Source organism: Emys orbicularis, chromosome 4, assembly GCF_028017835.1.
Source record: "Emys orbicularis isolate rEmyOrb1 chromosome 4, rEmyOrb1.hap1, whole genome shotgun sequence".
NCBI classification, from domain to species: Eukaryota; Metazoa; Chordata; order Testudines; family Emydidae; genus Emys; species Emys orbicularis.
Window position 1 is genome coordinate 39159569 of NC_088686.1, and position 24091 is coordinate 39183659.

General features: G+C 42.9%; 1 protein-coding gene across 2 annotated transcripts in view; it reads left to right on the forward strand.

Moving 5' to 3' along the window:
- Positions 1–320: 320 nt before the first annotated feature.
- The window catches only part of GTF2A1 (general transcription factor IIA subunit 1), a 29233-nt gene continuing 5462 nt past the window's right edge, over positions 321–24091 (forward strand). The window contains exons 1-7 of one of the 2 annotated variants that reach the window (XM_065404318.1): positions 321–402; positions 4561–4756; positions 5144–5208; positions 9474–9549; positions 12454–12587; positions 13041–13358; positions 23553–23642. In XM_065404318.1, coding sequence (XP_065260390.1) covers positions 4579–4756; positions 5144–5208; positions 9474–9549; positions 12454–12587; positions 13041–13358; positions 23553–23642 — 861 coding nt within the window. In that variant the 5' untranslated portion in view covers positions 321–402; positions 4561–4578. Of the gene's footprint in view, positions 403–4518; positions 4757–5143; positions 5209–9473; positions 9550–12453; positions 12588–13040; positions 13359–23552; positions 23643–24091 lie in introns of those variants that run through there. The other variant, XM_065404317.1, reaches the window with a different exon arrangement.

Below are 24091 nucleotides of genomic sequence, written 5' to 3' on the forward strand. Positions count from 1 at the left end.
TGTAAATGAAAAGAGGCCAGGGCACTTAGTGGTAGTGTGGACTTCCTCCCATTGACCTGCCAATGTGCCTCAGCCTTGAATTGGCGGTAACACCTTTGAGGGCAAGAGAGAGTAGTTCATCTCTTTGCTCTGTCCATCTTTGGCCTTTCTAGTGAGACTGGCTTCAAGGGTTGTTATGGTATCTGGCCTTTTGAAAGCATTTCTTCGGAGGAGTTTTTTTAAAAATCTGTTTAGTTACGTTAATACTAGAATATTAAGTCTCTTACGAAACAAGCAACCCTTACTAATAACTTTTTAAAGCCTAAACTGTACAGGTCCGTAATTGAAGATGTCATCAATGATGTCCGAGAAGTTTTTCTGGATGAAGGAGTAGATGAACAAGTCCTTTTGGAACTCAAAACAGTAAGTATTTACAGCTCCATAACGTACTAACCAGCCTATGACACAGTGCTTACTGCTCCATGTAGTAAAAAATAGTGAATTTTCATTATCTAAGCAATGCACTCATCCCCTTGATATATGAGTTGAGATGCTGCTATGTATGGTATAATCTTCCTAAGTACATCTTAAATGTACAGTGAATTTGCTCTTTTCTCCACCTTCCCCCATTATGCACTTTGCTGTATTTGTTGCACCTCAGCTTATATCAAGTTTATAACAGGGATCATGTTTCAATGTGGGCTTTGTGTGGATTTTAAGGATCTAAGTCCTTTAAAAAGTTAAGGTCATGTGTTTATTGTCCTCTAGCCAAGAGGCAAAGTTTCCCATGATGGTTCAGTTAGGGGTCAGGTGAATTGATTTAAATCTGAATTATTGAAATTGCAGATTTTAATTATGATTTAAATCAGCAAATGGGAATGAGTTAAATAATAAATTTAAATCTTGATTTACTCTTTTTGGTTCTTTTCCTAAAGAAAATTTGATTCTTAATGGTTGGTAACCAATAAAGCATGTTGATTTGCAACTAAATATACTCTGTAAGCTAAATTTGGTGCTTCTTTTTGCTAACCAGGAGAATACACTGTATCTATGCACATTTATTTACAGTTATATATAGCTCATCTTACATTTATTCAGATTTAGTTTTTTCATATTTTATTATGTTAGAAAATGTGAATGATGCATTTGTAAAATACTAGATTATTAATTTTTATTTGTGATTTATGTCAAGCTATATTTGGATGAAAATTCAAATTAATACCATGTCTTTCAAGAGTTTAGAGCTAGTTGATCTCATCCACTCATATTGAGTTTTTATTCATAGATTGGCAGAGGAACACAGGCTTTCCTGCTTTTTTAATTCCCATTTTGTTTCTTAACTTTGAATGAACTAGTCACTGAATTGAACTAGTTGAATAAACTGAAATGGAGAAGATATTCTCTCTGCACCTTCAGAAAAGGCTATCACTGTGAAAAGTTGGGTTAACACATAACATACTCTGGTTCCAGCTGCTTAGCCAGTGACTTCCCCAAGTTCTGGGGTTTGACTTTTCTAAAAAGCTTGGCAACAAACATGTAATGCTTGAATTTTTTAATTAATTTTAATTATTTTAATAAATTATAGTAAGTTTAAGCCTAATAAGTGGTCATAACTTCAAATTTAATATTAAATAGGTTTATTTAAAAATAAATCTGTATTTAATTTAAATACAAAAATCCAAATATTTATTATAATCTTTTTTTAATTCATCCTGAATAGCGGATGCTTTTCTTTTCTCTCTTCTCTTTGTAAGCTGAAGAGTTTCATTGTAGAGTGCTCCTCTTTTCCAAATCTAATGACTTTTGCTTTGCAAAAATGTCCCATTTTCTGACATGGCATGGGATAAATTGCATTGTACACATCTGAGGAGGAGAGGCTGAGGGACCATCACTTCACCAGAATGCAAACTGTGTCCCGTGAACCAAAATTGTGACATGGGGTTGCTACCAGAATAAAGGATATTTTGTCTGATGCTTTTCTTGATGCTTCTCAAGTACTTTCCTGAACAAGACAAGCCCTGAAACATCAAAACAGAGAAAAGGACAGCAAAATTGGAGGAAACAGTGAAAAGCAGGGGATGGTAGAACAAGAGGTCTGAGACACAAAGCTTAGATACTATGGTGATAGAAACAATTAAATTGCTATATAAAACCAGGGTTCCCCTGTGCTAATGGGAGCTTCTGGAGAAGATAATGGATCTTCCTTGACTCTTTTTATCTTCAGAAATTCTAGAATGAAAAATGTTGATACCTGTGGTGAAGACTGCATGCTTCTGGTGAGAGGAAACTAAAATGGAGGTCGAGGGGGTGGGAACTGAAGGATAGGAGCTACCACTTTATCTCTGCTTCCCTGCTTCCTATATGTGGAGTTATAAGCAGAGTGATAAAAATCAATGATTTTAAAAAAAAAAATAAAAAAAATCTGATTTTTTTATGTAAATTGGATTTTTTTTGATAAAATGCTTTGAGGGAAAAACCTATCTAAAGATAGCTTTAATTAAGATACATTATAGCTCAAAGATATCTCATCATGGAATAGGGATTATAAATTCTAATTCTATAGTATGAGACAATATATTCATGTAATGTGTAAGAAAAGTTTTGTAAATGAGTTCCCGTAGTTCATGGTTTAGAGACCCAATTTTATGGGGTTCCAGGGGCTTCTGTATAGATTATTTAGGTTAATCTTTCTATCTACCCAATGGGACTCAGTGCTCAGTCTAGAAGATACCATCAGAGATGCTTAGTTTTGCAGTTCTCAAACTGTGGATTTGTCTCCCCAGAGGTAACATGCTTGTTAACAGCAAAAATGTTTTTAAATAAATAAATAATATATAGAGGTGAGAAATAACAGATCTCAACCCTGTTGTCCCTCTGCAAATTTGTTTACACAAAGTCAATCCCTTACCTCTCTCTAAAAGTGAAAAGTTTCAAAAAGTTCAATGAATAGATTGTTGGGGCGGAATAGATCTGGACAAGGAGAAGAAGTCTGGAGATAATTTTGAGAAGGGAGGGACAGGCAGTAGAAACAAAAGTGAAACTGTTTGAGCAGCATATTCCAGAAGTCTTGAGGTCTTTCTGAGGGTAACTTTCATTGATTTGAGATCTACCATACCATTCTCTCACTAGAAGGGAAAACCTATAATGGCAGCAGGCTGTAAAAGAGACCCAGTTTGGGAATAGAAACCATTCAAGAAATGTATGTTTGCTGCTGATGTTTTAAAGAAAATCACATCAGTGAAATGGTGGAAGTCACTTAAGCACTTGGATTCAGAGACTCTTGAAGCGATAATCTCACTTTTAACAGCAGTAGCTTCTTCTGCCAGTGTAGAAAGAATACACCTCTACCCTGATATAACACAACCTGATATAACACATTCGGATATAATGCGGTAAAGCAGCGCTCTGGGGGGCGGGGCTGCGCACTCCGGTGGATCAAAGTAAGTTCGATATAACACGGTTTCACCTATAACGCAGTAAGATTTTTTTTTGGCTCCCGAGGACACCGTTATATCGGGGTAGAGGTCTATTTTCTTCCTTTGGACTAATTAATTCCAAATTGAGAAATCGCTTGGGACCTGAAAAGGCAGGAAAGCTTGTTTTTCTTTTCCAGATTATGAACAAACAGGAAAATGAAGGTGAAGACGACTGGGTTAGCTGCTGAAGCCAATATTTTAAGTTTCTCGTGTTGACCTGGCTGACAGTCGATTTATTTTTTGTTTTTGTTTTTAAAAAAATTCATTTAACTATTTTAGTTAAAAACAATTTTAACAAAAACAAACCTGATTTAAAAAAAAACTTGAATGTTTAACTAAATTCAAAAATTCATACGCTTGTTTTGTTAAAATATTATATGTCTGCTGTTGAAGAAAAAAATTCAGAATACATAACATTGTTTTTGTTAAATAAAACAATTTTAAATGTCTGTCTGGTGATGTTCTCCTCCTAATACAGCATGGCAAGAAAATCCTCCAAATATTAATGATTAATCTGTTGAATTGGAGATAGTTCACCTCCCAATGACTTCATAAATATCTGCTTCAGTTACCTTTAGTAAATGAAATAACCAAACAATCATTCATTTTCTGATATAGCTGTAAAACTAATCTGAAAAGTTTTCAAAATTAATGACTTTAAAAATGTATAGTGTGTACCTTCTAAAAATGAAACCTACATCTACCTCTGAGTTGTGAAGAATATGTATTAAGGTTATAACAACCAACAAGAATGCACTTTTATGTAGGAATCCATGATTAAATCAAGTCTTCCTGACTTGATTTGATTTAAATCAAATCCACCGTGGTTATAAGGATGATCTTTCACCTGTGGGAGAAGAAAGGAATGTCCATGAAAGTTAAATTTAGAATTATAATTCCCTTGGACTATTATTTCTTCTGTTGCTGTGTGATGCCTCAGGAGAGGGGCATATACCCAACCTACATATGCCCAAAGATTTTGTGACAAAGTAGAATGTACAGGATAAATAAGGACCAATTTGAATTGCATTATTTGTAATAATTCCAATCCTACAATTTTAAAATGACACCTATTGATAACACGTTTTCTTTCTCTCAAATACAGCTGTGGGAGAACAAGCTGATGCAGTCCAAGGCTGTAGATGGGTTTCATTCAGAAGAACAGCAACTTTTGTTGCAGGTTCAGCAGCAGCAGCAGCAGCAGCATCATCACCACCATCATCATCATCATCCACAACCACAGCAGACTGTGCAGCAGCAATCCCAGACACAACAAGTCCTTATTCCTGCATCCCAGCAAGGTCAGACTGATTCTCTAATGTGCCTACATGAAACTCTCTATGGTTTCAGCAGACCTCATGTTCCTTGAAATTTGCAGAGTTATACCCTTTTATTTCAATACCTGAAACAAGGTTTGGTTTAAGCAGCAGTGTCAAAGAACAGGGAAGCTAAAGGAAGTTGCTGAGGTCAAATCACTATGGATCCAGTTAGGATTGCCATGTCACCTTCCCGGGATTCTAATGTAGGTCATCACTACAGTAGAAACATGCATATCTGTGGACTGCAGACATTTCAATGTAAAGAACAGCTGGTACAACCACATGCTTTGAATTGCTAGTCCCTTACCTCCTTCCTGTAACTTTGGTCCAGATCATATAGAATTGATGTTTTGTTTCTTTTGTTTGTAGCACCTCAGCAGCAGGTTATTGTGCCAGATTCAAAGCTGATACAGCACATGAATGCATCAGGCATGGTAAGACTCAGAATTAGAACTTTATACAGTGCTGTAATGTATTTAAATAGTGAAGGTAAAAGTCTGATATGAGTCATCTCAAATGCCAAAAAAACAAACCAAGAGATACTGGCAGAAGATGGCTCCTCTCTCACTGATTGCTAGGCTGATAACACATGAGCTATTTATCCAGGGCTTGCAATTGACATTACCCCAAAAAACCATAGTAGTGTGAATTCATTGTTTCATTTATTATAGTGCTATACATATTTAAACAGTATGACGGGAAATATTTAGAGTGAATTTGGTTGTGTGTAATATATACTCACAGCAAAATGACTGAAAAGGTATTTTTATTTTATCAACTGCAGTTGGTTAATAACATAGTCAAAGCATCCTGATTGGTTAATAATTAAATTACACAGTGTTTTAATATCATGTGCTGCAAAGAGCCACAGGGGAGACATTAAAGAGACACTTGCGATTTGCGAGTCTGTCTGAATATCTCTGGGTTAGACTAAGATTTTTTGAGGATCAGCTAATACTGATACAAATCTGTATGACAACAATCCCAGGAGGGAATGACTTCACATGTGGAAAATACTGTTACCCTGGTGCAAGTCTTATGTTGTATTTACCAGATGAAGAATGACATTCCTCAAATATTATAAATAATAAACTCATAAAAATAATGATACTGACTGTACAGGAGTTTGAATCTGCCTTTCTGGTCATTATTTATTTCAACTCATTTGTTATTGCAAAAGTAAATTCACAACTTTTCATCCTAACCATTTATCTATTCCTTACAATTTTGTCTTTGTAGTCTAACTTTGTCTCTCTTGCTTGACATCAAGTTTAGGCTAGAGGAAAAACCTATTCTCTTGCAGCCCAAGACAACCAAAACACAATCTGTGCAAGTTAAATTCAGTTATTTATTTAGATTTAGAACTCCATACTAAAGAATAGCCATCCAGAGTTTGATGTAAATTTAAAAGCACAATAAATAAAGTTGCACAATTAAGGCAGCAGCAATTCATTTGCTCATTGTCTGTCAGATAGTTTGCTGATCTTCTCTTCAAAATCCTAGATGCACTGACTAAACAGCATGATACAACCAAAGGCTGAATGAAAACTAAAACTGACTTCTGCCTCACTTTCCTTGTAAATTCCACTGAATAGCAGCAGAAACCGGATTTTGCCTGTTTACCCTGCTGAGTTTCTTCTCTAGTTCTCATTCAGTTGAGCCCAATACTGTACTGTAAAAAGAAAGTTTATGTAGCTATTTAAACATGTGCTCTTCTTAGCGTGCCGCCTGAAGCTTTTTTAAAAAAAAAACCAAACAAAACTACTTTAAGGAATCTGTCCAATTAGGGCTCTCTAAAAGAAATGTTTGACTAAAGAAAACTCTTAAATCTGTACTGAGAATGGATCAAGCAGACACAGCTTGTTTATTTTAAAGGCAAGAAAAAATCAGAACATGATTTAGTAGTGTCCTTTCCCCTATATGTCAGAAGATATGGGGTAAAGGGACAGCAGAAAAGCACTAGCCTGCTTCTACTCAGTGTCACCCTCCGGGAGGTTCTGATTAACGATTACATCAGTCTGCCAGTAAAGGGAGATCTGATTCCTTACCAACCAGAAACAGAGACACAAGGTTGGTGAGGTAATATCTTTTATTGGACCAACTTCTTGTGTCTCTACTATCCTGGGACCGACACGGCTATAACTACACTGCATAAAACAAGAAATGTGCATTTTACCCAATAGTAAAATTTAAATCCATTTTGCATTTTAATTTTTCATCAACATGAAAAATGCAATAGTATCCTCCAGCATTTCAGGTATTACTACTAACATTCTGCTTAAACTTAAACCTATAGTAGGGCTTGGTAGAATTGTCAAACTGCCCAAAGTTTGATTTGGAGTGACATTTGACTGCTAGTTGGAACTGTTTTTGACAGTCAGCATGGGTGAAATTAGTTCTGATGTCATTTTTTAATGTTTATTTTTTGTACTAAGATGAGAGACTGGGATCATATGGACTAAAATCATTCATTTGAGGTCGATTTACAGTTCAAACCAAGGTGGACCCATGTGTTAATTTGCAGACATTAAGCATGACTTTCACAAACATCTTCGCGTTTGGCCCAGAATACACTTTGGTCACTTAGTTTAAACTTTGAAATAATCCCCAAATGTTCTTAATATCTTTTTGGTCCTTTTTGTTTAAATGGTCAAGAGGTGTCTGTCATGAATTTGTTATGACAACTGTGTGTGTTCTGTTTAGTTTTTATATTACTGTGTGGCTTCACAGTAAAATCAAATCTAGTATAACAAACACCTGTGTTGCTTGTTTAAGTTGTTAAAAATAGTGAACACAAGGTATTGATGCAGGCTCTCAGGCCTTAATTCTTTATGCAGACAATCATCTGAGTTCAGCTTCCTCAGGGCTGATGCCTTTAGCCATTGACTTGCTTCTTTGCTGTATCCCAAGGCTAGCTAACTCTGCACCAATGTAGTCATTCAGCCTCCTAAAATAAAGCCTCTCTCTAGCCACCAGGGCCTGTTGTGTTGAGGAATAATTCTGGTTTTAGAGAGTCTTAAAGAATAACAACAAATTTGTCCATAGTTTTCTACAAATCAGGTTGTCTTTTAGATGCAATAAAAATAACTTAAAATCCAGAGTCACTTGCAGAACTTACCTTTCAGTGCTAGGTTGCATTTCATTGCAATCCATTCCAAGAATTTTCTTGGCATCAAGAAAAGATTGTACTGCTTAAACTTTATCCCAGTACTTCTCTGTTGCTTTTATTTTTGTGGAATGTTTCTTACCTGAGCAAATATCCAAACTCTTTTGGTTTATTTAAAAAAAAAAAAAAAAAAATCAGAGTTCTCAAAGTTCAGTGATTCTGTACATTTTACTTCACAATATTTTAGCCACGGGTGCCGGAGCCCTCCCAAAAGTGGGGGGTCAGGAACCTGATTCCCACCCTCCCCGGCCAAGCCAGAGCAGGGCCAGTGAGCCCTCCCCGCCATCCAGGGTGTGGGGGGGTAGGCAGCCCCCTGCCTGTGTCTCCACCCCCCAGGTTCCCCACCCAGGGCAGGTGGAAGCACCCAGGCTCCCCACAGCTGCCCACGCAGCTCTCCCATACCCAGCTTTGGCTGGTGGGGGGAGGCCCTCGGAGCCGTAACCCGGCCATGATAAGAGCTGGGCAGGCAGCTGTGGGGAGCCGTGGCAGACTCTCCACCTGCCCTGGGTCCACGCCGTGGCTCCTCACAGTCGCCCACACGGCTCTTACTGGTGCGAGTCGTGGATCCTCCACCTGTGCTTGGCTGGGCAGGGAGTGGGGATGCAGGCTGGGGGCTGCTCTCAGCCCTCCCACACTCCGAGCAGGTGGAGCGTCCACCACAGCTGCCTGGGCTCCCGGGCAGGGCTCCACGCTGGCCTGGTGGGGGGGGTAGGGCCTCGGGGGGAAGAAGAGGGGAAAGGGGCATGGTGTGCCCCAGTGAAAAGTGGGAGGGCTCTTGTGCCCCCCCCCCCCCAAAAAAAAGTTAGGTGCCACTGATTTTAGCTTAAACTTAGCATAGATGATCCAGGAAAAGATCACGCATGACCTATTTATTGTATTCTACAACATGATCTTGTCTAGAAAACAGAAATAATTGATTATATTCATTGAGTATGGTGTCAGTTATCAGATGATTATATGTTGTCTCAGATGTTCCTTAGGAAACTCGTAGGAACTTACTTTCTTTTACCCTGGATATTGGCATTATTCCAGGATTTGAACAGTTAACTTTAAGCCTTGAGTTTTTTTCTCTTCTATTAATCAGATAACATATTCAGAGAGGCTGGTTAACTTTAACTTGGAGAGCTGGGTGTAGAGCTCCGCTACTCAACAGCTGGCCAGCAGAGGGAGCACAGATGAACAAAACTTATTCCCAGAGCTTTTCTGGCAAACTTGGAAATAAAGCAGAATTGAGTTGACTTGTGATGCACGTAGAATGAAGGGAGACCATCAAAGCAGGCAAATAGAAATCAGAAAGATTTCGCTTCTATGATAGCTAATATATGCATTTTATACTATTAGTCATCTTCCTTTTAACATCACAGAAACTTGCTTATGAGTAAATGTTGTTTATCCATAGAAGCTATGGTGATTGTGTACATTTGTCCTACTTCACCACAACAGATGCTTATTCTTTAATCCTCAGCTAGTGTGTTGTGATGCAAAGCATTGGCAGTAATGCTGGCTGTTAAAAACAGGTCTCTTATCTTTCAGAGTGCAGCTGCCACAGCAGCTACCTTGGCTTTGCCTGCTGGTGTTACTCCTGTTCAGCAGATACTTACAAATTCAGGTAATTACCATAACCTTAAATGGATTATAGACAAGCTATTTGATTTGCAAATCGTAATTTATTACATTTCATGTGAAACATTTAAAAATCAGGAAGGAGTTTTGTAGTAAAGGGAGTCTACCATACAGTTCTTGAGGTATATGTATTACAGTGCTACTTTACCAGCATAAAACTTTAAAAGATTTTATTTAATACACTTCCAATAGTATTGTTTTTCAGCTGTTTACTATTTGAAAATATAAACATTATATTAAGAGAGGCTTTAAAGACAGCTATGTTTAATGGAAATAGTTTGTCTGAAATAGTAAAGTTGAGGTTTATAACAGTGTAGAAATCTGATTCAGAGCAGAGGTGAAACTTCCAGAACTTAATACAAGGAAAAAAATCCTCTTTTAGTTTTACAGGAAGACAAGTGTATACCATAGGATCAATCACAAATTATTTATGTCATGGCCAGCAATCTTTCTCCACCTATGAAGTGCTGCCCTATAGTTAAAGACTACGTTTTAGTCACAGGTGTTTTAGTAAAAGTCATGGACAGGTCACGGGGACCTCCTTTGTCTTTCTGATAAGAAAGTGGAAGAGTTGAAGCTGGGGTATGTTTTGTCTGCAACTTTATATCCATTGCACAGAGCTGGTGACCATCTTTACAGGCATCTCAGCTGCAATGAGATGAGACATGGGACTATTGCATGTGCTCTGTGAATTAGGGATAAGGTGTTAGGACTGTGCCATGGGTAATGAAAGAGACGGGGATAAAGAGAGACTGTATCATGGAAAGGAGGGATGGAGAAAGAATTACGTAACACTCAGACTGAAAAGAAAAAAAGACACAATACATGGAAAGAAAAGTAGTTTAGATATTATGGAAATCAGGGACATGCAAGAACCTAAATAACAGAAAGTGGCATTAGAGAAGGGAAAGGAAGATGAAAGTGAACAGACATAATAAACTGTTACTTAAAGTAGTTGATGCTGACATTTTATAAAGAAAAATAAATGAAGTTAGAGGATGTATTATATACAGACTTGTACAAATGGAGCTCAAACTTGCGAGTTGTAAGTTCCAGAGGCAGGGAAGGTTCCCCCTCTGCTCTGAGTACTAATCTGTCCTTGCTAGGCTTTTATCTACGGAGCATAAGGATATTGCTGAAAAGCAGTTTAAATATTGTTTGCTTCAGAGTTCGTTCTCCACTTGCAAAGCCCATCAGTTTTGGCATCATGATACTCTTGTTGCCTGTACTTAGATTGCAGTATTGATCCTATCTACCCCTCCCCTGTTCTGTGGATTTATTCGAAGGGCAATCACAGCAGTTAGTTTGCATTTTCCTCAGTCACCTTTAAAAATGTGAGCAGGTAACTATAATAAAAGCCAAATATAGAGTATAAGTATATGCTGAGTTTGAATTGCTCCCCCTCGGAGCATTTGCCCCTCTGACTCCTGGCACATGAAACCCTAGAAGCCCATTCCAAAACAGTCAAGGACCAAGGGCTTGAGCTCTTCTTTACCCATTCCCTGTCCCCCTTAGTGCCCTCGGAACAAATTGCCACACTCCCTATCTACCTTAATCTAAAGCTGTCTCCTTACTCCAAATGTTAGGAGTAAATTTAAGAATGTAAGCTTAGACAGCGTTGTGACATGTGAATATTCTAACAGCCCTGATGAGGTCTGCAAGGGTCAACTCGAAGTCAACCAGGAAGTAAAAATGGCTGGGAAAACAACAAATTGTTTTTTTGTTCGAAAACCAAAACAGTAGTTCTATCATGTAAAAAGACCTATCTAAATTGTGAAGTGTTTTCTGTCTGAAACAGCTTTTAGTGCTCGCAGTCATGGTGCTTTTGTGGGGGAGATGCAGAGCAGAAGAATCTTTGAAATTGTTTTCTTTTGGAGTGAAGACCTAGTATAAAAAGCCACTCATACCTGCCTTCTTATACCATTTGTTTGTCCCAGTCATGGTTCAGCAAATTTTATCTCCCTTGTATCTCTGTTTTCCTGTCAAGCATAGTAAAGGTGGTGAAACTGAGAAACTGTAGAATAGCAAGAGAGACAACTATATTTTACAGTATTGTTTGCCATATACACAAAAAACAGTATTCTACACAGTGCGACTGATCATTTTTTAAGGTAAAAATATTATTCCCTTGCCACCACCACCCCCAAAAAAAGTGGAATGGATTTTATCAAAATTCTAAAATCCTATAAGAGTTGTTTTTCTATTGGCCTCATCTTGGCCTTGTCAGAGGACAGAAATTAAAGAATTAGCTATCCTTTAGTGCAGTCAATGAAGTTAGTAGACTCAGTGGAAAAAATGCTTGGGCTTTTCACATGTTTTGTTAAAAAGAAAAACATAGTTTCCCAACACTGAAATGTACTCAATGCTGGAATACAGCATCTATTTAACAGCGGATAGAAGCCTACACAGTAGGATAGAAAGTGTAATTTCTTTGTGTATATCTACATTATTGGCTTCTGTCCTTTTAAACAGGGACCTTGCAGAAACATGAAATACACTCTTCATATGTAGGGAATGAATATTCAGAAGATTGCTGTGCTGCTTTAGTGAGTTAATCTTTGGCCTCATGTGAGACCTTGTATCACCTGTTAGCAACTTGCCTGTTGTCTCTTTCCTAAACTACTCTTGCCTTATGCCCTTTGTAAACATATGGTTGGGTTTTAAAGACAGTCCTGTCCAGAGCTTTGAAGACTTGTTGTTTTGAAGCTGTAGATGTGGTGTGTTTAAAGTATTAAAAATAATAAAAATTCTCAACCTGTTATTGGTGGAAGTGTAAGATGAACTTTCTATCTTAATTATGCTCAGTCTTTTTCCAGGTGACCAACTTTGAAAAAGATGATAATTTTAGATGTGGATTTTTACATTTTAAGTGGTTTTGTTTTCATTGCAGGCCAGATCCTGCAGGTAGTTAGAACTGCAAATGGAGCTCAGTATATCATTCAGCAACAGCAGCCCGTGGTTCTACAGCAACAGGTTATACCACAGATGCAGCCGGGTGGTGTACAAGCTCCTGTTATACAGCAGGTAAAGAGGGACATTTTGAATAAGTGGGCTCATACTTAAAACTAACCCAGTAGGAAGGTTTTCCAGTTGTTTGCATTTTTAAGTACAAGGGTGTGTGTTCTTTTGTTTGAATTGCATGCCAATAATGGCTCTGAAAAATTGACAAGAGAGCTTCATAAAGAAATGGGGATTTTAAAAATTTATTTGATGCCTTAAAAAAATCCATATCTTTGGCTTCTGTGCAGGATCTTCCTACCTGATCTGCATCCAGTGTTACCAATTTTTTTTAAAGTTATCACAATATTAAAAGTGAAGTTATAAAAATCTTTGTTTACTTTTTTGTGTTTGATAACTGTTTGTGACTGTGTTCCTTGAAGCAGTATAAAGAAGTGACAGATTTCAAATGTTTTCAGTAAGTAATTATTCTGTTAGTATTGTGTATGCACGATTGCTAATATAAAATCCTTTTGTCAGGTTTTGGCTCCTATCCCTGGAGGGATCTCCCAGCAGACAGGAGTGATTATTCAGCCGCAGCAAATCCTATTTACAGGGAACAAAACACAGGTCATACCCACAACAGTGGCAGCTCCTACACCGGCACAAGCACAGATTACTGCTGCCGGTCAGCAGCAACCACAGCAACAGGCGCAACCACAAGCACCACTTGTACTCCAAGTTGATGGAGCTGGAGACACATCTTCTGAAGAAGAAGAAGATGAGGAAGAAGATTATGATGATGATGAAGAGGAAGACAAAGAAAAAGATGGAGGTGAAGATGGCCAGGTTGAAGAGGTAAAATTTGATAAAATGCTTCTAAAAGATTAGAAAATATTTAGACTTTAATGTTGACCATTCCATAATTTTGAGGCAAATTCCCAAAGGCACACTTCTTTAAATAGGGAGTAGTCAGAGCACAGTACAAGTTAGGAACTCCAGATTGCTAATTTCATCGGATAGATTTTTTTGAGGGCGTGGTCTGTGATCTTGGGCAGGTCTACACTACCGCTTATGTTGATATAACTTAAGTCACTCAGGAGTGTGAAAAAGCCACACACCTCCCCTCCCCTCCTCTCCTCTCTCCTCCCCCCCCCCCCCCCCCGAGTGGCACAGGTTACAGCAACCTAAGCGCAGTCCACGCTGAAGTTACGTCGCCTCTCACGGAGGTGGAATAATTATGCAGATGGGAGAGCTCTCTCCTGTTGGCATAGAGCGTCTTCACCAGATGTGCCTCAGCAGTGCAGCTGCACCAAAGTAGCACTTCTATGTATTAAATTTAACTATTGCAAACGGTTTCATAAACATCTTTAGCAATGAAGAGATTATAAAAGAAATAGTAGGGCCCAGAATCAAGTCGCAAGTGGCCTCCAGTCTTAATATGAAGAGGCCAAAAGATGGAGATTCAATCATTTCTCTTGTTCCATTGGTTAATCACCATCGCTATTAAAAACTTTTGCCTAACTTCTATTTTGAATTTGTTTGGCTTTAACTTTCAGGTGTTAGTTCTTTTTATGCCTTTGTCTGCTAGATAAGAGCTCTTCAATAGCCTTTATTTTCTCTCTATGAAGGTACTTAGGCACTGTAATCAAGACACCTCTCTTCTTTTTGATAAACTAAACAGATTGAGCTCCTATGGCAGGAGATTTAAAGGTATTTTCTCTTGAGCTCAAATAATTTTTATGGTTCTTTTCTGCGCCCCAATCCACTTTTGCAACATCCTTTTTAAAAAAAGTGGACTCCACATCTACGCAGCATTCCAGTATCAGTGTCATTTCTGTCATATACAGAGGTAAAATCACCTCCCCACTTCTACTTTCCCCTCTTTATTCCCTCCAAGGATTGCATTAGCCCTTTTTGCCACAGCTTTGTACTGGGTGCTTGTGCTCAGTTGCTTGTCCACTGTTACCCCTAAATTCTTTTCAGAGTCATTGCTTTCCAGGATACAGTCCCTCATTCTGCAGGCACAGCCTATATTCTTTATTCCTAAATGCATAACTTTGCACCTGTCTTTAATAAAACACATTTTGTTTGAATGGACTCAGCTTACCAAATGATCCAGATTGTGCTGTGTGATTGCCCAGTCATCGTTATTTACCACTCTGCCAATCTTTGTCTGCAATGTTTATCAGCAGTAACTTTATATTCTTCTTCGAGTGATTGCTCATGTGCATTCCACTATAGGTGTGCGTGCTCGCTATGTGCAGCGGTGCCAGAAGTTTTCCCCCTAGCAGTACCCATAGGGAGCGCCCCTAGTAACCCCTGGAGTGGCGCCTCCATGGTGTGGTATAAGGGGGGCTGCGCGCTCCCCCCACCCTCAGTTCCTTCTTGCCGCCAGTGAAGGTACATTGGAACTGCTCTGCTCCAGCTTGGCTGCAGCTTCCCTCTTGGACTCTGTTAGTTAATGGTTAGTTGTACCTGTAGTTGAAAGTAATTTAGTTTAGAGTTAGTTTAGTGCGCCCGGGTCGGGGCATGCCCGGTGCCCTGGGCTTTAAGTCGTGCAACACTTGCAAGCGGCTGATGCCTGTGAGTGATCCATGCGCGGACTATTTACGCTGTCTGGGGGAAACCCATCTCAGCGATTGCTGCTAGATTTGCAGGTCCTTCAAGCCTTGGACGAAGAAGGAGCGGGACATTCGACTCCAAGCCATTTTGATGGAGTCAGCCTTGACCGCGACACCGTTGCGCCACTCCAAGTTGGCACTGAGCACCACGGCATCCGTGTGCGGCGACCCTTCGGTGCCTTCCACCAGCCGGCACCGCTCCCCGTCAACGGGACACTCCAAAAAGGCTAAGAAGAGGTCTTCTCCACTGAGACGGGAGAGACTAGACCCATGTTGGGCAGTTCTCGGTCCCCATCAGCCTCTGAGCCGACCTCCCCGGATGTCTGGGTGCCATCCACACCGGAGGCCCTGCAAGCGGCCTGGGACATTATGTCTCTGCCGGTACCAGGGGCGCCGCCACTGTTTGCTCCCCGGTCCAGAGGCAAGCCACCACTTGGATCCCTGCAGTTGCCGCCTGGACGGTACCATTCACGGTCTAGGGAAGGTTCCCGACACCGTTCCCTGCTCAGCGACCGCCTTGTGCGCAATCCGCGCCGGTCCCCATCAACCCCCACCACGTTGTCTGGCTGGATACCGACTGGAAGGGGTTCCAGGCACTGCTCTGCCTCGAGGGACTGTAGACCTCATGAGGAAAGCGTGCCCTGTCGGGACCAGGACAGACGGCACCGGAGGTTCTTGTCTGCGAAAGGCTACCATAGCCCTTCGCGGTACGGGCATTGACGCCGTTCCCGTTCTTCGTCTCGCTCGAGGTCCCTGCCGTGGCACCGCTCCCGTAGTCCCAGGTGTCGATCGCCAGCACCTCATTATCGCGGATGTGCCCATCAGAGCCGGTCACGGAGCAACTGCTATTGGCGGTACCCCATTCCTCCATGCCGGGATCACGGTCCTATGGTCGGCACCGTTCCCGACACCACCGTTCGTCCCGGTCCCGGGATAGCGGCAGATCGTATGCCAGCCCGGCCTCTCTTTCCAGTCGTCAGTCAATGGGCCAGGCTAGTCAGGCTGAATAGCCTGCTCTGCCAGTGCCACAGCAGATGCAGTGGCACTGAGCTCCTTGGCCGACACCATGGTACCAATGGGCCCCGTGGCCCCCAACGCAGCCCCCGGTGGTGGCTCGCTCGGTGGCCGAAACCTTGGAGAGATCGTCGGCCTCCCTTTCTCAACCTCCCAGGAAGGAGTCGGTGGAGCGTTCATCCCCGGTCCTGCGGCACTGGTGGATACTCAGAGTACTGCATCCTCATCCTCCCCGGATGAAACGATCACGGCCCCTCCTCCGCCTGTCCCACAGGAGGACTCTAAAGCCCACCAGGAACTGTTGAAAAGGGTGGCATCAAGCCTCAACCTTCAAGCCGAGGAGGTGGAGGAACCCTTGGACTCCCTCTTCAACGTCCTCTCGACTTCAGCACCGGGCAGGGTGGCTCTCCCACTCCATGAAGGGGTGGCAAAGATCTCGAACGCCTTGTGGCAAACCCCGGCTTCCTTGCCCCCTATCTCTAAGAGGGCAGAACGGAAGTACTTCGTGCTCGCCAAGGGGCATGAATACCTGTACATCCACCCTGCCCCCAACTCCCTGGTGGTCAAGTCTGTCAACCACAGGGAGAGGCAAGGCCAACCAGCCCCTACTCCTAAGAATAATGACTCGAGAAGGCTGGATCTATTTGGGAGAAAGGTCTATTCGTCCTCAAGTTTCCAACTGAGGGTGGCGAACCACCAAGCCCTCCTGGGGAGATACGAGTTCAATTTGTGGGGCTCTCTGCCTAAATTCAAGGACTCCTTCCAAGAGCGTGACAAAAAAGAGTTCAAGGCTCTGATGGAGGAGGGTACGGCTGCTGCCAGGGTGTCCCTTCAATCAGCCTCGGATGCCGCAGATATGGCTGCAAGGTCTATGACCTCCACGGTGCCAATGAGGAGGGCGTTGTGGCTCCTGTTGTCTGGGTTGTCCAGTGAGGCGCAGAACTCCTTACAGGACCTTCCATTCGATGGCAAGGCCCTGTTTGCGGAACAGATGGACGTGAAATTGCATGTCCTGAAAGATTCCCACACAACACTAAAGACCCTTGGCATCTGTCCCAGCCCTGGCCAGGACCAAGTTTAAGCCGCAGCAGGCTCCCACCCAAGCCACCCACTCTAAATATGAGCCCCCTTATAAAAAGTCTAGGGACTATAAGAAACACCCACAGAGGCAATCCCAGTCTGCACCCCAACCTGGGCCCTCCAAGGGTAAACAGGCAGGAAAGCATCAGTTTTGATGGGACGCCCTGGGTGACTTACCAGTTCATACCAGGGATCCACCCGCAATAAAGCTTCCCTTCTCCAACCAGTTGTGTGCTTTTCTCTCCGAGTTGTCGCAGCTGACCTTGAACCAATGGGTCCTCAACACCATCTCCCGGGGCTACACCCTCCAGTTTACTTCTATCCCTCCCACTCACCCACCATCCTCGTCCCTCCTCAGGGACCCCTCTCACAAGACCCTGCTCACGCAGGAGGTGGGGCGGCTCCTTGGCCTAGGAGCGGTGGAGGTGATACCAGCGGAGTTCAGACACAAGGGGTTCTACTCCCGCTACTTCCTTATCCTGAAGGCCAAAGGTGGGCTCAGGCCCATCCTGGACCTGCGAGGCCTGAACCAGTACTTGGTAAAGCTCAAGTTTCGCATGGTCTCTGGCCTCCATTATCCCATCCCAAGGACTGGTACGCCACCCTCGATCTACAGGACGCCTACTTCCACATTCATATATTCAAGGGACACAGCCGTTTCCTCCGTTTCACATTTGGGCAGGAACACTACCAATTTACGGTCCTCCCGTTTGGCCTGTCCACTGCTCCCAGGGTATTCACAAAGTGTATGTCTGTGGTAGCGGCCTAGCTCAGACGTCGCGGGGTCCAGATCTTCCCCTATCTCGAAAAACTGGCTGGTCAAGGGCAGCTCCAGGTCACAGGTACGAGATCACGTGGCGCTCCTCTTGTCCACATGCGCCACTCTGGGCCTGTTGGTAAACGACAACAAGCCCACGTTAGTTCTGATGCAGCGCATAGAGTTTATTGGGGCAGTTCTGGACGCGACGTCGGCCAGGGCCTTCCTCCCACCGGACAGATTCGAGACCCTAAGGGAGCTGCTCAGCACAGTCACAAGGTTCCCCGTGGCCAAAGCCAGAGCGTGCCTCCAGCTCCTGGGTCATATGTTGGCATGCACATATGTGGTTTGCCATGCCAGACTCAGGATGAGGCCTCTCCAGCTCTGGTTGGCCTCGGTGTTCTCCCAGTCCAGGACAGGATGGACAAAGTCCTCACAGTGCCTGAACCAGTGATCGCCTCTCTGCGATGGTGGTACTCCCCGGGGAACATGCTCCATGGGGTCCCATTCAGGGGCTGGCCCCCATCCGTGGAGCAGGTGTCTGATGCGTCAGACATGGGGTGGAAAGCCCATGTGGGGAAAGTTCAGACCCAAGGTCTGTGGTCCGCGCAGGACCTTGCCCTGCATATAAATGTCAAGGAGCTCAGGGTGGTCCATCCGGCATGCGTGGCCTTCTGCTCGCACCTGGAGGGCACAGTGGTCAGGGTTCTCACGGACAACACGGCCTCAATGTTCTACATCAACCGGCAAGGTGGGGCCCACTCCTCTGCCCTCTGCCAGGAAGCCCTCAGGCTGTGGGACTTCTGTATAGCCCACGATATTTGCCTGGAAGCCCACCACTTACAGGGCGCCTGGAACTCTCGGGCGGATCGCCTGAGCCGAGACTAACCTCAGCACGAGTGGTCGCTGCACCCAGAGGTGGTGCACAGGATTTTCCAAACGTGGGGCACTCCTCGGGTGGACCTGTTTGCGACACAGCAGAACCGCTGGTGTCCCTGCTTCTGCTCGGAGGGGGGCTGGGCGGGAGGAGCGCTATCTCCAATGCCTTCCTCCTGTCCTGGTCGGGCCACCTTCTCTATGCCTTTCCCCTGATCCAGCTGATTGGCAAGGTCTTGGAAAAGATAAAAACGGACAGGATCCGGATCCTCCTGATCGCCCCGGCGTGGCCCAGGGAACATTGGTACGGTACTCTCACGAGCCTGGCAGTCGCCCTGCCGTGGCCGTTGCCATCCTGCCCAGACTGCTATCCCAGAACCAGGGCCGCCGCCTCCATCCCAACCTAGCGGCACTCCACCTCACAGCGTGGCTGCTCAATGGTTAGGCCGGGAGGAGAGGGCTTGCTCGGAAGGGGTTCAGCACGTCCTCTTGGAAAGCAGACAGCCCTCCACACGTCAGGCCTACCTGGCAAAGTGGTCTCGGTTTTCCCCGTGGGCAGCTGATCTGATTCAGCTCATTTTAGACTACCTCTTTCACCTTAGAGCCCAAGGCCTACCGCCCTCGTCTGTCAGGGTGCACTTGGTGGCCATTTCGGCCTTCCACCCACCGGTGCAGGGTCTTACGTTGTTCTCCCATGCCATGGCTGGCCGATTCATCAAGGATTTGGGTCGTCTGTTCCCGTATGTTAGGCCCCCAGTCGCACAGTGGGACCTGAACTTGGTGCTGACCAGGTTGACGGGTCCCCCGTTTGAACCGCTAGCTACATGCTCCTGGTCGCATCTCTCATGGAAGGTAGCCTTCCTGGTGGCAATCACATCCGCTAGACGGGTCTTGGAGCTCCGGGCCCTGACCGCTACACGGTGTTCCATAAGGATAAGGTCCAGCTCCGCCCTCATCCTTCGTTCCTCCCCAAGGTGGTCTCCGCCTACCATATGGGTCAGGACTTTTTCCTGCCAGTGCTCTATCCCAAGCCCCATGCGTATAGTGAGGAGCACCACCTCTACATGCTGGATGTGAGACGGGCTCTGGCTTTTTACCTAGAACGTACAAAGCCATTCAGGAAGTCCTCGCAGCTGTTCACCTCGGCCGATCTCCACTTAGCGGCTCTCCAACTGGATCACCTTGAGTATTCGTACCTGTTACGACCTGGCGGGAGTCCCCCGCCGCTGATTCTGAGGGCGCACTCGACTAGGGCGCAAGCCTCGTCGGCTACCTTTTTGGCCCATGTTCCTATCCAGGATATTTGTAGGGCTGCCACATGGTCTTCGGTTCACACGTTCACCTCGCATTATGCGCCCGTCTCCCAAATCAGGGAGGACGCCAGGTTCGGCAGGGCTGTACTCCGTCCTGGGTGTCTGAACTCCTACCCACCTCCAACAGATATAGCTTGGAATCACCTATTTTGGAATACACATGAGCAATCACTCGAAGAAGAAAAGACAGTTACCTTTTCCGTAATTGGTGTTCTTTGAGATGTGTTGCTCATGTCCATTCCACATCCTGCCCTCCTTCCCCTCCGTCGGAGTTGTCTGGCAAGAAGGAACTGAGGGTGGGGGGAGCGCGCAGCACCCCTTATACCGTGCCATGGAGGCACCACTCCAGGGGTCGCTAAGGGCGCTCCCCTACGGGTACTGCTGGGGAAAAACTTCAGGCACCAGTGCACGTGGCGAGCACGCACACCTATTGTGGAATGGACGTGAGCAACACATCTTGAAGAACACCAGTTATGGAAAAGGTAACTGTCTTTTTACTTCCAGATCACTAATGAAAATGTCAAATAGTATTGGGCCTGCTGAACCCCACAACCCCCACTCAGTGATAATTTCCCATTGAAAGCTATTTTTTGAGATCTCTTACTTGCCCGGTTGTTTATCCATTTAATGTGTGCTCTATTAATAATGTACAGTGCTAACTTTTAAATCAGAATGTCATGCAGTGCTAAGTCAAATGCCTTACAAAAGTTTGTAGTACATCTACAGTTACTTTTATCAACCATCAGGGTGCATTTGATTTGAATCACTAGTCAGGAAGACTCGATTTAATCATGGATTTCTATATAAAAGTGCTTTCTTGTTGGTTGATATAACCTTAATACATATTCTTCACAACTCAGAGGTAGATGTAGGTTTCATTTTTAGAAGGTACACACTATACATTTTTAAACCGTGATTTATATTGAAAACTTTTCAGATTACTTTTACAGCTATTTCAGAAAATGAATGATTGTTTGGTTATTTCATTTACCAGAGGTAATTGAAGCAGATATTTATGAAGTCTTTGGGAGGTGAACTATCTCCAATTCAACAGGTTAATCATTAATATTTGGAGGATTTTCTTGCCATGCTGTATTAGGAGGAGAACATCACCAGACAGACATTTAAATGTTTTATTTAACTAAAACAACAACGTTATGTAGTCTGGATTTTTTTTCTTCAACAGCAAACATATAATATTTTAACAAAACAAGCATATGTCTCTCGCTTCTCACATTTATCTCCAGACTTCTTCTCCTCGTCCAGATCTTTTCCGCCCCCAACAATCTTCTATTCATTGATCTTTTTGAAACTTTTCACTTTTAGGGAGAGGTAAGGGATTGACTTTGTGTACACAAATTTGCAGAGGGACAACAGGGTTGAGGTCTGTTATTTCTCACCTCTGTATATTATTTATTTATTTAAAAACACTTTTACTGTTAACAAGCATGTTACCTCTGGGGAGACAAATCCACAGTTTGAGAACTGCAAAACTAAGCATCTCTGATGGTATCTTCTAGACTGAGCACTGAGTCCCATTGGGTAGATAGAAAGATTAACCTAAATAATCTATACAGAAGCTTGTGGAACCCCATAAGATTGGGTCCCTAATCCATGAACTATTGGAACTCATTTACAAAACTTTTCTTAAACATTACATTAATATATTGTCTCATACTATAGAATTTCGATTTAAATTTAAAAAATTATTTTTTTTAAAAATCATTGATTTTTATCCACCGTCAACCATACTCGTAATCTCACCAAAGAATGAAATCAGCCTTGTTTGACAAGACCTATTTTCTATAAGTCCTTGTTGACTGTCATGAATTATGTTCCTGTCTTTTAATTCTTTATCAGTTGACTCCTGTATCAGCATTTCCATTCCCAGAATTCATATCCGGCTCCCTGGAGTATAGTTACCTGGGTTATCCTGCTTGGCTTTTTTGAATATTGACAAAATATTAGCATTGTTCCCGTCTTCTGGAATTTCACTGATATTAAGATTTATTAAATATAACCATCAGCAGACCAGAGATCTTCTCAGCATTATGTTGCTCTAGCCTCTTTTCACTGTTATCAATCTGCTTTATAAGGAACTCATTCCAGTTCTGAGCATCAGATAGGTCACTTTAATACACCCACCATCTGTGAGGGTGGAGGAGGTAGGGCGTCCTCTGGTAAAAAGAAGCATGTTTTCCTTCTTGGATTGAAGAGAATACTATACCAGCTAATCAAGGGCCAATATTATGGTTGATGGGGTTTAAACTTGCCTTGCCCAGTGCCTATTATAATTAACCCATAAAATGAGAAAGCAATGGCGAGGGAGTGTGAGAGACTTTTTAGGAAAAGGATGTTTCATGTTTTCAATAGTGATTTATCAAGTAGCATTTAAAATATATGCTGTTTACATATGATTATAAGAACCCCTTCAAATGTCTCTGGAGCGTTCTCGATATAGGCAAATGCCAAAGTCATTTTGGAAAATGGGACATGGGCACAGTAACATTTGGAGCTGCCCTGGGATAATTTATGAATACTGTGTAATGTACTGGTTATTGGGGTGTTTATTGTATGACTACATTGGCTTAGCTGAACAGGAATCTGATTAACACAGATAGAAAGAAAAAGAAGGGTTCAAGATAGGCCACCCCCAGCAAGCACTACAATTGTTAAGGGACCATGTCAGAAACATTGGCTCTGAGGACTCTTGTATAATCCTGCTGAGTCTAGAGGACTGGTTTTAACCAGAAGGGCTTAAAGCCCAGAAACACAAAAGAACAAAAGAACTATAGCAGGGGGGTTGTTGTTGGGGAGCCAGACTGAGACACAGGTATCTGCTGGGGTATCTGGAGATGCTAGGCCTGCCTAAGTTACCATCAGGGAATGGGTAGCTTTTGGGCAAGATAAACATGCATGTAGGCTATTTTTTAAAAGCTTTGTTCCAGTTGGTAAAATAAACAATACTTTTGGTTTAAGAAGTCTGTCTGCTCACTATATTCACCACTGGTCACTGTTTCCTAAAGGGAGAAAATGCAGGTGCCCGAACTCAATCAGACCAACTAGGTAAGAACAGTTAGTATGTAGGATACGGTAGCCCAGATACAGTCTGGGAGTGGGAGAATTGCGAACTTTCAATCAAAGATGGGTAAAGGCAGAGACCTGACAAGTGAGGTGGTGCACTCTAGAGAGACCAGAAAGGGGACAGATGTCAAGCTAGCCCTGTAATCGTGACAGGCATATCAAGTTTTATCTCAAAGCTTCATTCTCCCCGCACTGAACCCCTCACTGAACCAGAGCTTATTTTCATGCAAATGATCAAAATATCTATAATCTTTAATAGATGGGAGTCAGTTTATCATAAACTATTTGCAAATGTTTCTTTTAGGAGCCCCTTAATAGTGAAGATGATGTGAGTGATGAGGAAGGACAAGAGCTGTTTGATACAGAGAATGTTGTCGTATGTCAGTATGATAAGGTAAAATCTCTAAAAACAGAATTTTTATGAATGTTACTTTTCCTTGTTCCTCTTTCTCTGCTCCCCATCAAATCATGAATTTAAGCTGTATTTCAGTGTGTGTATACATGGGGCTATAAATATCTTAATATTTAGTGTGATCTGATATTGTATATTTTAACATGTGAAACGCTATATGTTTTCTATTCTCTCCAACTTGTATGTCTGCTTGCTTCTTGAAACTCTGTTATAAGCAAGGCTCAGTTAAAATTAGTGGTTGAACTTATTTTTCTTCCAAACTGTCTTACCAGTGTGCCTGAAAAAGGATCACTTCTTTGGGTTGGCAAGTCTTGGTACGTCTTCATACACTGCTAACAAAAGTGTCAGTTGATGCCAGATATGATGGGTTTTGTATGATGTGGACAGTTGTCCACTGAGACAAGAGACTAAACAGCCATCCAAAGAGAACA